At 56.3% G+C, this 12,563-nt stretch overlaps 1 protein-coding gene across 1 annotated transcript in view; it reads right to left on the bottom strand.

The window, feature by feature from the left end:
• The window catches only part of RET (ret proto-oncogene), a 22,600-nt gene extending 10,841 nt beyond the window's left edge, over window positions 1-11,759 (bottom strand). Inside the window, exons 1-9 of the mRNA XM_012809408.2 lie at window positions 11,485-11,759; window positions 10,217-10,412; window positions 8,616-8,815; window positions 6,600-6,858; window positions 5,919-6,044; window positions 5,230-5,340; window positions 4,571-4,690; window positions 3,524-3,780; window positions 1,187-1,334 (exon numbers count right to left, since the gene is read on the bottom strand). Of these exons, the coding sequence (XP_012664862.1) occupies window positions 1,187-1,334; window positions 3,524-3,780; window positions 4,571-4,690; window positions 5,230-5,340; window positions 5,919-6,044; window positions 6,600-6,858; window positions 8,616-8,815; window positions 10,217-10,412; window positions 11,485-11,589 (1,522 nt within the window). The 5' untranslated portion in view covers window positions 11,590-11,759. The remainder of the gene's footprint in view (window positions 1-1,186; window positions 1,335-3,523; window positions 3,781-4,570; window positions 4,691-5,229; window positions 5,341-5,918; window positions 6,045-6,599; window positions 6,859-8,615; window positions 8,816-10,216; window positions 10,413-11,484) is intronic.
• Between the last annotated feature and the right edge of the window lie 804 nt (window positions 11,760-12,563).

Below are 12,563 nucleotides of genomic sequence, written 5' to 3'. Positions count from 1 at the left end.
AGTAGCTGGGACTACAGGCGCCCGCCACAACGCCCGGCCATTTTTTGGCTGCAGCCATCATTGTTGTTTGGCGGGCCCGGACTGGGGATTCGAACCTGCCACCTTAGGTGTATGTGGCTGGCGCCTTAGCCACTTGAGCCACAGGCGCCGAGCCAGCTTGGGACTTCTTAACGGCTGCTATAATCTCTTATGCAAGTCCTGTGTTTTGTGCACTGTAAAGATAAGACTTCACAGAAGTGGCCTACTGAGCACACAAGTCTTGAGGGTAGCCTGAGCTATGCTTGGGCTCCCACCAGGTGCTGGGTGTGAAGGTATCTTAGGAGTCAGCAGATGAGGCTAAGCTATTCTTCTGGGTTAGCGACCCTGCCACCCGTTGCCCAACTGTGCCATGCCACCTCCTCTGTCTCCATAGAGGAGGACAAGGGACTCTCTAACTGGGAGAAGACAGCTGGGAGTTGGGGCATCAGGAATGCTCAGACTTAGGGCTGTGGTTGGCTGCACCCAGAATCTGAGGAGCTCATTTGTCCCCTTACAGCCTGGGGGCTTACTGGCTTGGGGGCAAACCTAGTCTGAGGATCTGGGTAAGCATCTGGCACAACCTGTGCCATGTGGCGCTGGACTGCTGCAGTTAACTTTCATGTTACTCACTGCCACACAGCCAAGCTGTCCCCTGCAGGAACTCCCTCCCCACCCTCAGTGCAGTCACCAGTCGCTGCTTAAAGGCACACATCCATGTATAGGTAGGTGCTTGTGCCCATGGAGCCAAATTCAGGGATGACTGGTCAGGGGGTGGGGCAGGCCCATGGAAGTTTGCCTGAGATTGAGGGTCAATCCTTACAGGTGGTCTTTTCACCAGGACCCCAGGAGACACCTGGCTGAGAGGAATGAGTGGGACATTGGGGCAGGCAGCTGTCAGCTCAAAACCAAAGGGCTTTAAGAATTTTTAAATTCTTGGATCTTCATGGACACTGGTGCAGCAGCAGCACCACTAGAGCTTTCTGGGGAGAACTAAGTCCTTGCTCTCCTTCTCCAGAACCAACCCATGTACCCATGATAGGGGTCCCCAGACTGCACCCACTCAAGAACAGCAATGGGGGGTCTTTAGGAGGTCCCAAGGCAGGTGGGAGAGGCCTTGCCCACCCTGGTGGCTCCCATGAGTATGCTATGCACGTGCCTGGACAGGTACCTTTCAGCATCTTCACGGCCACAGTGGTGTACCCTGCTCTGCCTTTCAGACGGAAAGCTGTTGCCTTGACCACTTTTCCAAATTCACCTTCTCCCAGAGTTTTCCCAAGAACCAAGTTCTTCCGAGGGAATTCCCACTTTGGATCCTCCTACATTGGCATTGAGGGAAGGGAGAGAGAGGGGAGGGGAGAAAATGTTAGCGGAATAAAGGCAAAACCCAGAAGGGAGCATGCTCCAACCCTAATGGACAAGCTGCAGTATGCAGAGAACTGGCAAACCACAGGTAATGATGCCTACCTTGACTGAGGGTAGGACACCACAGCCAGGCCCCCAGGAGGCATTACAAGAGAGTCTACCCGGCAGAAGGGAGGCATTGTCACACAGAGACCTGGACTCAGTGTCCCAACACATACCTGTGGCCTGCCCTGACCCCCAGAGGACAGTGTAGGCACCAGTGGCCCAGCCTGACTCCCAGCCATGGTGGGACTGTCCAGGGCAACTTCCCTCATGGCCACCCCCAAAAGGACAGGTGCCATGGTGCTCTGCAGGAAACTGCCTTGAATTGTGGAAGTGGCTGCTCTTCCCAAGGTTGTTGCCAATCCTGCATACACTGGCTCACTGTGTCCCCCACCTGGGCTAGGGCTGATGTGCCACCACCCTGCCTTCTCACCAAAGAGCCACTAATGCACCAGGTCCAATCAGAACTGCTCTGGTCGCCTTCCCAGCAACCCCTTACCCCTACTAGCTCTCTGTATTTGAACTCTAACCAGAGAAGCCAAAGCCTGCCGGGAACCCCGCTCTCCTGTGCCAGCAGCACGTGCTCATCCCCCAGGTCTCCCGCAGCTGGGTGTGGACACAGCCTCAGGGTCCATGCTTGACCAACCAGAGATGATACTAAAGGGGACCTGTTGCCCTTGGCCAGGGGTCACCTTTTCTGACATGTGTGTGCACTTGGGAACTTCCTCTCATTGGCACAGTCACACCTTCCAGTAAGCAGCTGGGCCATCACAGTCAGGGTCAGCGTCAACACCATCACACCATCACCTCCACTGCTGGCTCTGGAAACCCCCTGACTGCATTCCTCACACTGCACTAAGCATTGCAGACGCACCAATGTGCTTCTCTCAGAAATGTTGAGAAAATCATCCTCCCCATTTTATATAAGAGAAAACAGACTAAGGGGTTGAGTCATGTGTCCAAGACCTGGAGCTGGTGTGTGTGGGCATCAGGCCCAGCTCTGCAGCTGACTAGAGAGGAGGGTGGTGCATCTTTGCTGGCAGAATCAGCCACTAGCCTCAACCTTCCTGTGTGGCTTCACTGCAAACTGGCTAGGTTTGTGAAGAACTCTTGGTGGTTCATCCCAGAGCCCTGCTGTGAGCCCAAGCTGCTGTCATGATGGGGTCACAGAAAGCCAGAGGAAGGTGGCAGTGGCCACACCTGGGAAAGGCCTCTTGGCCTACACCCTCACCAAGGTTTGGGGTGGGTGTCATTCAGACCAGACCCCAGGGCCAAGGCCCCACGTTGAGCCACCCTGTGAAATATGGCATCTCCTAGGGAATTCCAGGCCACTTCCCACAGCCTGACGTGGGAACTGCCAGTGCCCTATGGCCACTGGGTGCTGAGTGTCTTGTCCAGTATTCCCGCCCAAGCCTTTGTTCAAACACCCTGGACTCTGAGCACTTTCCCCAGTCCTCCCAGAACCTGGCTTGGCTTCTGATTTCTCAGACTGTGTTCTGGAGGTCGGGGAGAACCCCACAGGAGCTGCTGGCCAGGAGAGGGCAAATGTCGCAGCATGGCAGCCCAGGGAGGCCTGGCCAGGACAGAGAGCCTGGGCCCTCATCACAGCCTGGGGCCTCTGAGCAGCACAGTAACCTGGGGCTCGGCCCACAGTAAAAGGACAGGGGAGGCCTGCTGGATCTGGTACCCTCCTCTAACTGTAGTGCTGTTTCCTCCTGCTGCTGCTCTGGCTGCCTCCGCTCTGGCTGCCCCCGCTCTGGCTGCCCCCCACTGCCTCTCTCACCTGCATGGGGACAGCACCCCCTCAGAGACTCCCCCCAGCAGGCAGAAAATTGGCCTCCTCTGCCCTGCCTTTACCCTCACCCCCAGAGCTCTAAGAATAAAATCCTATGCCTCCCCTCGCTTCTTGGGCCTCTGTACACACTCCCCTACCCGCTAGCCTGGCCCACCTTCCCCGTGGTCCTCATGGCCCAAATCCCAGTCCGTGTAGTTCAGCACCATCAGCTACCACCTGCCTGACATCCTCTGTCTCCACAGCCCGCTTGATCCTGGAGCCCTCTGGGGAGGGGAGGGGGTCTTTCCAGCCCACAAGGATCCTCACCGGGATCTTGAAGGCATCCACCGAGACCTGGTTTTCCATGGAGTCAAGCGAGGGCCGGCGCGCACCAGACGAAGAGTAGCTGACCGGGAAGGCCTGGGCAGGCCGGCGGAAGGTCATCTCAGCTGAGGGGATGGGTGGCTTATGTGCATTCTTGTGGTAGCGGTGGATGCAGAAGGTGGACAGCAGCACCGAGACGATGAAGGAGAAGAGGACGGCTGCCGCAATCACCGTGCGGCACAGCTCGTCGCACAGCGGGTCTGTGGGCAGGGGCACATGAGGCACCAGCAGGCAGGGCTGGGCATCCTCCCCTGCCTGTCCCAACTGGGAAGTGACCATGAAAGTGCAAGAAGTCCTGAGAATACACCAAACAGGCATAGGCACAGGCACTGCCATGTGTGTTTCCCCCATCTAGACTGCTACTGTCCTCTCACAGATAGTGACAGATCAAAGAGGGTGAGCAGCCTGCTGAGTTCATACAGCAGAGGCTATGTGCCCACTGCATCAGCAGGCCCTGGAGGGCAGGCAGGGGAGGATGCCCTTCTGTTCCAAATGCTTTTGGTATTTGCTTTGTAATAGAGGAAAGTAGCTTGGAACCTCAGGCCATCTAATGACTCAAATGACAAAACAGCATGTCTGGGCTCATGCAGGACAGCTCTCTCTGTGTGAGCAACTATTTCCCTCGAGCCACCAGCCGCCCCTGCTGCCCCTAAAGATGTGCCTGATAGGGTGGGTCCCAGCTGGATGATGCCTGTGCCATGCGGGGACAATACGATCAGACCAATAAGTAACCTGGTGGAGGAACTGCTTTTCCATCCCGTTCTTCATCATAGAACTTGGGGTTAAAGAACACTTTATAGGGTCCCTGGGCCTCTCTCCTAGGCTGCACCCATAGAGGAACTGAGGTCCACAGGGGAGGAGGAGAGTCTCATGGGGCCCATCAGTTTGCCTTCCATTTATTTCCTCCCTCCAGGGACTTCAGAAGTGCTGTTGAAACTTCCCTGGGGCTCAGAGAGATATGGGGGCTCAGGGAGGTGACAGGCCACTCACCCTGGTTGTCTTCTGGCTCGCAAAAGCACTTCTTTTCCTCAATGAAGCAGTAGCAGATGCCATGGCCGGCCTTAATCCCCTGCCGCTCCCCCGGCTCATGCCCCCCAACAATGCTGCCCCCTGAGGACAGATATGCCCACTCAGCTTCCTGGGAGACTTGACAACCCAAGGCCCAGAGACAGCAAGGGCAGTGTCCTAGAGGCAGAGCCCCCTTCTCACCCAAGGGCAGTGAACTCAGAAGCCCCCGAAAGCCACGTAGCAAGCTCCAGCTGCCTCCCCATGTTTTATCTTAACAAAAGGCTCGGTACACCCCTCCTTGAAAACGGTGGAGCCTGGGGCCCAACCCATACATTCCAGCCTCCTGGCTGACTCTAGAGTGCAGCCCTCCTCCTGCTGGCCTGCTCAGGCCCACACCTTCCCTTTCAGGTACCCCTTCTCTGCTGCTAAAGAGTGACTGTAGGGCCCTATGAGGTCCCCCCCTCACCTCCTCCCCCCGCAACCCCCCCATGGCAGGAGCCTCGGCTTAATGCACAAAACTGATGTAAGCATGGCAGCCATGGATGAAGTACAAAGAAAGGGGTGTCCAGCCTCTCCATCTACCCTCCTACTGTCCCTGCACCTGATTAAATACCACTGCAGCAGGCTGAGAGGCTGCTTACGGAGGCAATCCTGGGGGCAGATGTGGGCGTTGCGGCTCTCCACTGCATCACAGTGGCCATCTGGGCAGGTTTTGGTGCTGGGGGAGCAGGTGGAGAAGTTCCTGGTGATCCCTGCACAGGAGACATGGCAGGCCATCACCCACAGGGGAGCCCTGCCACACTCCCAGTGGCCATGAGCTGCAGCATGTGAACACTGCTCATGAAGTCCTGCCAGTTGGTGCCCCCACTGCGGGGAGCTGCCAGAGCCTGAGGGCACAGGCTGCAGGCGGCAGGGTGGGAGGGGCCGGCAGTTCTTACATGGAGGAGGCCAGATGAGGCTGGGATGCTCTCAAGGCTGCACAGTAAGTGGGGCCCTCATGGTGGCTGGACCCTTCTCCCCAGGGCCACATGCCCTGACCTGGACCCCAAGGAAGAGCCGTTTGGTACCCTGTACAGCCCAACTTTGGCCCAGACCCTCCCAAGCCCAAGGTGAATCCAGTCCTGGGACCATTCACTCCACTGATGTGCTGATGCCCTGGTGCCCTGCACCCCACCCTCCTGCCCACTCTCCCAGCATTGGGTATCACATGAGGGGGGCCAATTGCTAGGAAACTTATGTGGAGTGGGCAGGGCCATCCAGAGGACAGGACCCTCTTCTCCCCCTAGTACCCTCATGCCCAGGCACCCTTCAGGCTCTGTGGGGGGCTTACCTTTGCCATCTCCCTGCCTCCACTCACACCTGCCTGTTGGTGAGCCCAGGCCACCACACTCCTCGCACTCAGACTGCCTCTTGCTGACTGCACAGGACAGGAGGCAGCCCTCCTTCTCGGCCACGTCTGGGGACAGCAGACAAGAAGGTCAAAGAGGTTGGGCCTGGGGTTAAACCTGGTAGGGTGGGAGTGACTCAGTCTCAGGCCAAAAGAGCTGGACTGGGAGCCCAGGGATGGGACACTATGGTCCCAAAGGGGGGACAGCCCCTGGGCTGGAGGAGGAAGGACATGAGAGTGGCCAGACTCAGGAAATGACACCCAGAATACCCAATTAGACCTGCAGTTCAGATAAACCGTGAACAACTGTTCTGTGCAAATATCTGCCTGGGTGAACTTGGAGCTTTGTCTCCCAAGAGACTCTGCAAATATTGTGTGGGACACACTTATTGCCTGTTGTTTACCAGAAGTCAGAACCTAACCAGGGTCATGTTGTCTACCTGGAAGCTCTAAAGCACGTACAGAATGTTCTGACAGGTACAGGATCACTCTGGTTGAGCTGGCCCACATTCTCCCCTCCCCAGCTGGGCTGTGTGGCCAGCACTATCTCATTCATGGGGCAGGATATTCAGGCTCAGGGAAGCCCCCAGTCCTCTGACCATCCCTCCCTGGAGCTGCACTCACATGACCCCTCCATCGTGACGAGTAGCTGGGCCTGGGCCTGCTTGCGGGTGTCCTGATCAGTGGCCAGCACTGTGTACTGGAGCTCAGCACATGCTGGCTGCTGCAGGGCCTCCGTGTCGTTCACAAACAGTGTCCCTGAGGTGTCCTTGACCGAGGTGACCACCCCCAAGGCGCTGCAGTTGGCACTGGAGGGCTGCAGCCTGTACTGGATGCGAACACCACTGAGCTCCTGGCAGTTTTCCACACAGACTCTTCCAATCTAGGCAAGGAGCACAAGGACAGCTCAGCTGGGCAGCTGGTGGGGCTCCTGGGCAGCCCAAATCTTGTAAAGCCCCCCAACTTGGCCTGGGGCTAGAAGCCCTCCAAACACTCATCCTCTGTCTCCTGGGAACCTGTAGACCTTCCCACCAGCCCTGGCTTGGTCCTAAACAGTTAGCCACCCCTGTTCCTGGGAGCTCAGGAGATTTTGTCTAGTGGCAGGAAATGCCCAAGGCAGGCCCTCGAGGGTGGGGTGTGCTGACTCAGCCCCTCACTCCTCACTCATTAGGCACTAGGGCTTACTGAATGTCCCCCATACAGCTTCCTGGCAACTCCTGGCTGTTTCAGCATTGCTCTGGGGACCACTCACTCTTGTCCTCAGTGCACAGGACTTGGGGGACTACACTCTGCCCTGGTCACCTGCCTAGTCAGAGCACTGCACCCCAGTCATATGATTTATAGGGGCTTCCCTGGGACTTTGGCTGGAGATGAAGTGGGCAGGAGCATCCAAGGGGGTGTTGCCTTCTTCTCCTGGGGATGCTGGGAGAAGAATGGTCCAGGCTGGGGAGGATGGGCCTGGCCTGCAGGCAAAGAGCCAGCCCCAGCCCAGCATACCCTACTCAGACCCACATCTGATATCATAGCAAAACCAGCATCTTGGGTCTCCTCACCTCCCCTTATAAGCCTACTCACTTCCACAGCCTCATGTGACCCTCAACTGTCCCAGGTCCCTGCTCTCAGTTCACAACTTCAAAAACTGGAGAGGGAGTGAGAGAACACAGTGAGTCGAAGATAGGACAGGGCCCCTATGGTCTGCCTGAGTCTGACAGAGTTCAGGGGACTCACCCACCTCCAGTAATGCCTGATTCTGCCCTGCTGCCCCATGACAATCCCCAGACCTGTCTCCAAACCCTCCCTCACAAAAAGGCCAGTGGGAGCAGCAGGTCAGGGAGCCAGATGTGTTCAAGGATGTGTCCTTGTGTGCTGGTGCCAGGTGGCTACCAGGAGTGGATAGGGGCACAGAATCAACCACGAGAACCAGCAAAACCTCTGACACAACAGCGATAGCCTTAACATGACATTCTGAAAAGGAGGTGCCCATATGTCGTGCCATTAGAATACAGTGTGTGAAATCATGCACATGTAAATTTCCTTAAGAAGAACATTCGAGAAAGAATTGCATCAAGATGCCAAATGTGGGAAGAAAGATCACTCCTCCACTTTCCTCATTCTTATTTTTTCTATTTTTAATAATTAATTTCCAAAAACAATATAAGTTCTCTGTATAGAAAGAGGTAGAAGCACCTTCTGCCTTCCCTAAATGGGCACCACTGCTAACTGTCTGGGTTTGTACATTTGCAAACTTCCATCAGTGAAGATTTGCTTTTGCACAAATGGAGTCACATGAGACCAACAATTCTGCAAACCACTCTTTCTCATAATCCACCAGGAACACCTTTCCAAGTCAACATGTAGATGTACCCAGTTCTGCTCTCATATTAGTGCAAAGAATGTTTTAAAAATACTAAGAAGGGATGGGAAAAAAAAAGGAGCCCCTAGCCCTGCCCACTGTGAGCCCTCTCAGGTGTCTCTGGCCCATGCCAGTGACTTCACTGTGCTACTCTGTGCTGCTTGGGCCAAGGAGGGGATGTCATCCACTCCGAACCCTGGCTGCAATCTGCTAAAAGAGATTAGGCCCACTCTGGGCATCCCTGACCCCCATGCCTTTCTTCAGGCAGGCAGCAGGCCTGGGCTCACCTGGGCAAAACGGCGGGCCCTCCTGCTCACGGAGAAGGCATAGGCTCTGGGCAAGCGCAGGGTGATGGGCAGCACAGACACATTGAAGTGAAGGAGGAGGATGCCTGGCCCAGGGCCCTGGAAGTCTGAGTCGTTGACCAGCACGGCCAGCTGCAGGACCCGGCTCTCTGTGATGGGGAGGCTCCGGTTGAGAACTAGCCCTGTGGGTGGGGAAATGACAAGGACTATTGAGCTGCTTCTCCAGACACACGGCTCAGCATGCGTGAGTGTTGCAAGTATATGCTTTCACACTCATGGTGCCCTGTGATGGGCCTGCTGGCTGGCCCTAAGTTGCAGCCGCCAGTTAAATGATGGCCATTATGCTAAGCTGGCAACCCAGAGAATGTTTCTCAGCTGGGAGCAACCTGTGTGTGCGTGTGTCGTGTAGTGTGTGGTCTGTGTATAGTGTGAATATGTAATGTGAGAGATGTATGTGATGGGTTTATGAATATGTGCGTAAGTGATGTGTGTATGGGATGTGTGTGTGATGGGCTTATGGGGTATCTGTGTATAAGCTATGCGTGTGGTGTGTGGTGTTCTGTGTGTATGGGGTGTGTATGGGATGTGTGTGTGATGGGCTTATGGGGTATCTGTGTATAGGCTATGCGTGTGGTGTGTGGTGTTCTGTGTGTATGGGATACGTATGCAATGTGTGTGGCATGTGGGCACACAAGAGGTAAAAAGCTGCACCTCCACTGAGGCCCTGGGAGGAATGTGCTAGAGCTCTTCAATCAGTTCCCCCCCAAAATGGCAGAACTCCTCTCTACAGCAGCTGCCTCCAGCAGACCCAAGGATGCTACAAGCCTGGCCCTGGAACTTGTACCTTCTGTGTATCCCCCTTGTGCCACAGCTGTCATTCTAACTTAGCAGACAGAGACAGTGTGAAGGGATGTTCTGGCACAGGTGTTGCCTGTGCCAGGGCAAGGACAGGTGGGGACCTGCAAAGGCTTATGGGTTGAGGAGGGCTGAGGAACGAACAGGATCTGGCCAGGTAGAAAGGGGTAAAGGCAACCATAACCTTGGATCCCTGATCTGTATTAAAGATACTCAGAGGTCCCCAAGTGCAAGTGCTTTATTCAGAAAGGGATCCCAGGACATATGGGCAGGAGGGAGGGAAGGAAGCAGGGAAGCGAGGCAGCTACAGAGAGGTGCCCCCCAAGCAGGCAGGCACTGTAACATGTCCCAGGAGTTGAGCAGCACAGACCCATTTGAGCTGCTGGGGCAGGGAACAATCCTGCACACTTGGGCCACCCCAGGGGAAGCAAAGCAGGTCCCAGGGTCTGGAGGAAGGCCTCAGGTAATAGGTCTTGGCAGTTGGCAATGAGACCTGGCAAGGTCAGCATGGTGTGTGATGTGGCCCTGCTAGAGTTGCCCATGGGCAGTTTCGGTGGAAATGACAGGCTATAAAAGTCTGCCCAGGGGCTCAGGGTGAGCCCAGCAGATAGAAGGGGCTGGGTAGAAGGAAGTGGCCTGGGCTACAGAGGGTCACTCCAAGGGGGGTGTGGGAGAGTACTGCCCACCCAAGAAGAGCCACAATCCAGTATCTTAGGGGCCCCTCTTACTGTAGTCATGCATGGTTGCCCGCACAAAGCTGCCGTTGGCCTGGACCTGGGTCTCATTGGGCCAGTGCTCCACGCGGAAGGCCTGCAGGGCCCAGTCATCCCCAGGGAGCATGGTGCTTGTATACCGCTTCACCAGCTCCCCAGATGCTGGCACAACATCTTTGTCAAAGACACGCAGTGTGGCTACCACAGTGCCCTGCAGGTGCGGAAAGCACTGATCAGAGCACATGAGAGGCGCCCCGTGGAGATCCCCAAAACGTCATGAGCATGGTGCCTGGCACAGCCCATAGGAGGGCCAGGTGTCAGAGCCAGCTCTGGGGACAAGCTAACCTAGGTTCACTGTGCCCCTCACCTATGCAACCGGTATGAAAAGCATCTCCAGACTTCCAACCGGAGAACTGGGGCACATGATCACACACTATGCTAACAGACATCCAGGTCCCCCCCCAGCAGAACAAGAACCCCCACTCTCCCCTGAGGAAGCTGGGTCCTTCAGGGTGAAGGTCAGCTCAAGGTCACAGTGACAGGTGGCAGAACAGAGATCCAACCCAGATGTACATGAGCACATTCTCCACCAAGCATCTTCTTACACGGGGAGGGTGGGGGCTGTGAGCAAGGCCACGGGGCACCTCGGATTGGTCTGTCCACCAGGCCCCTGTTATCACCCCAGGGAGGCTCAGCCAGGTTCGCTGGCATTTCCCCATAGATGTGCTTCCTCCTGAAACTCACCCCAACCCTACCAAACCGGCACCTGGGGTGCCCTGAGAAGCAGGAAAAGGCAATGCACTGCTCGGGGTTCCCACCAGTCCCCCCCCGCCCCCCCACTGAGCTTGGGGCTGGGCCTGTGTAGGAAGACCCGAGGCCCAGCAGGTGGCGGACGTGCTCCATCTGCGTAGGCTAGAGCGGCGCTGGTCTGGGATACGCAGGGCGGCGCAAGGGACCCTGGCCAGTTCCTCTCTGCAGCTTTCTCCAATCCTAGCTCTTCTCCATAAGCCTGGATGTCCTATGAGGAGCTGGCTGCGGGTGGCAGCGAAGTGCCCTTTGCGCAAATGTCTCCCTGCCTGGGGAGCGCGGCACAGTTGTCCGAGATGCACTCTCTCGGACCTTGTCCTCTTGGTCAAACCCAGGCTGGGCACCCGCTTCCCTGTTGGACACTGGCAGGCCTCCCCCTCCTCCACTGTGGCTAGACAGGCAGGTAAATAGTTAGGTTTAAACTGCAGACTAAAGATAAGAAACCGAACGACAGACAAGCGCACGCGGACAAGCACCTCCTTCCGCTTGAATTCCACTACGGCGCTGGCGGTGTCCACGCCCCCAGGGAAGGTGGGCGGCGAGTCGTCCTCGTCGTACACGGTTACAGGGAAGGGCACCATCACCTTCGCCTCGCGCGTGCTAGCGTGCACAGTGCATTCGGCCACCAGCTCATACTTGTCCCGCAGTTCGCGGTCCAGGGGCCAGCTCGTGCTCACCTCCAGGCTGTCCGGGGCGCAGCGGAAGGGCAGATTCTCACCTGCGCGTCAAGCGGACCAGGAACCCCGCGTGAGCGCCCCTGGACCGGTGCTGCCTTCCTCAGGGGTCCAGCGGGAGCCTCAGCATTGGCGGGGCACCCAGCTGCGCGCATATCGCATGCTGGCTGGAGCCCCGTGTGTCCCTCTCCTCAGCTCCACCGGGGCCCAGGGCTCCAAGCACCGGGTTTGCAGGGATGATTATGTATGCTTATATGCTTCGCAGTGGGTGCTGTCCTTACTCGTGTCGGTGGAAAGAGGGGCTAGGGCAGCCCTTCGCCCACCTAGTCTCTATCTGGAGTGGGCTTGTGTGGGGAGGGGTGGTTCCAGCTCGGCCCAGGCTGCAGGGCCAGAAAGCCAGCTCCTGGTTTGGCTGGTTAAAAAAAAAAAGTTAGGATTTTTTTAAAATTATGGAAGCAGTATGTGTTCATTTTAGAGACTATGAGAAATAAAGCCACAATTCAACCATTTGGAGACAAACACAGTGGACATCTGGTATACTACTTGACAAATATTTCAGACTGCCTGTTGTTCATCCCTGCTGTACACGAGGCAGGTGCCTCGGTTTCCTGTCCAGGTGGGATGATGACCCGAAGGTGCCCTACAACAAATACCCATTGAGGTAGGCCCAGGAGCCTGTCCTGGCATTTGTCCTCCAGAAATAACCCCCGCCAAAGGGTTATGCTGAAGGTCAACAATGAAGACCTCCCGAAGACAACCAGAGGGAGGTCAGGACAACTCCACACACGTTCCAATCACAACCATGAGTTACATATGAATTCCACATACGGGAAATGTTTATCGTATGATCTTTCCCTTTGTGATTACAACCGCCCCCCAAT

Source organism: Otolemur garnettii, unplaced genomic scaffold (genome assembly GCF_000181295.1).
Source record: "Otolemur garnettii isolate 467f Iridium unplaced genomic scaffold, OtoGar3 scaffold00105, whole genome shotgun sequence".
NCBI lineage: Eukaryota > Metazoa > Chordata > Mammalia > Primates > Galagidae > Otolemur > Otolemur garnettii.
The sequence above is the reverse complement of the archived record's forward strand: the minus strand, read 5'-3'. Positions and strand labels throughout refer to the sequence as shown.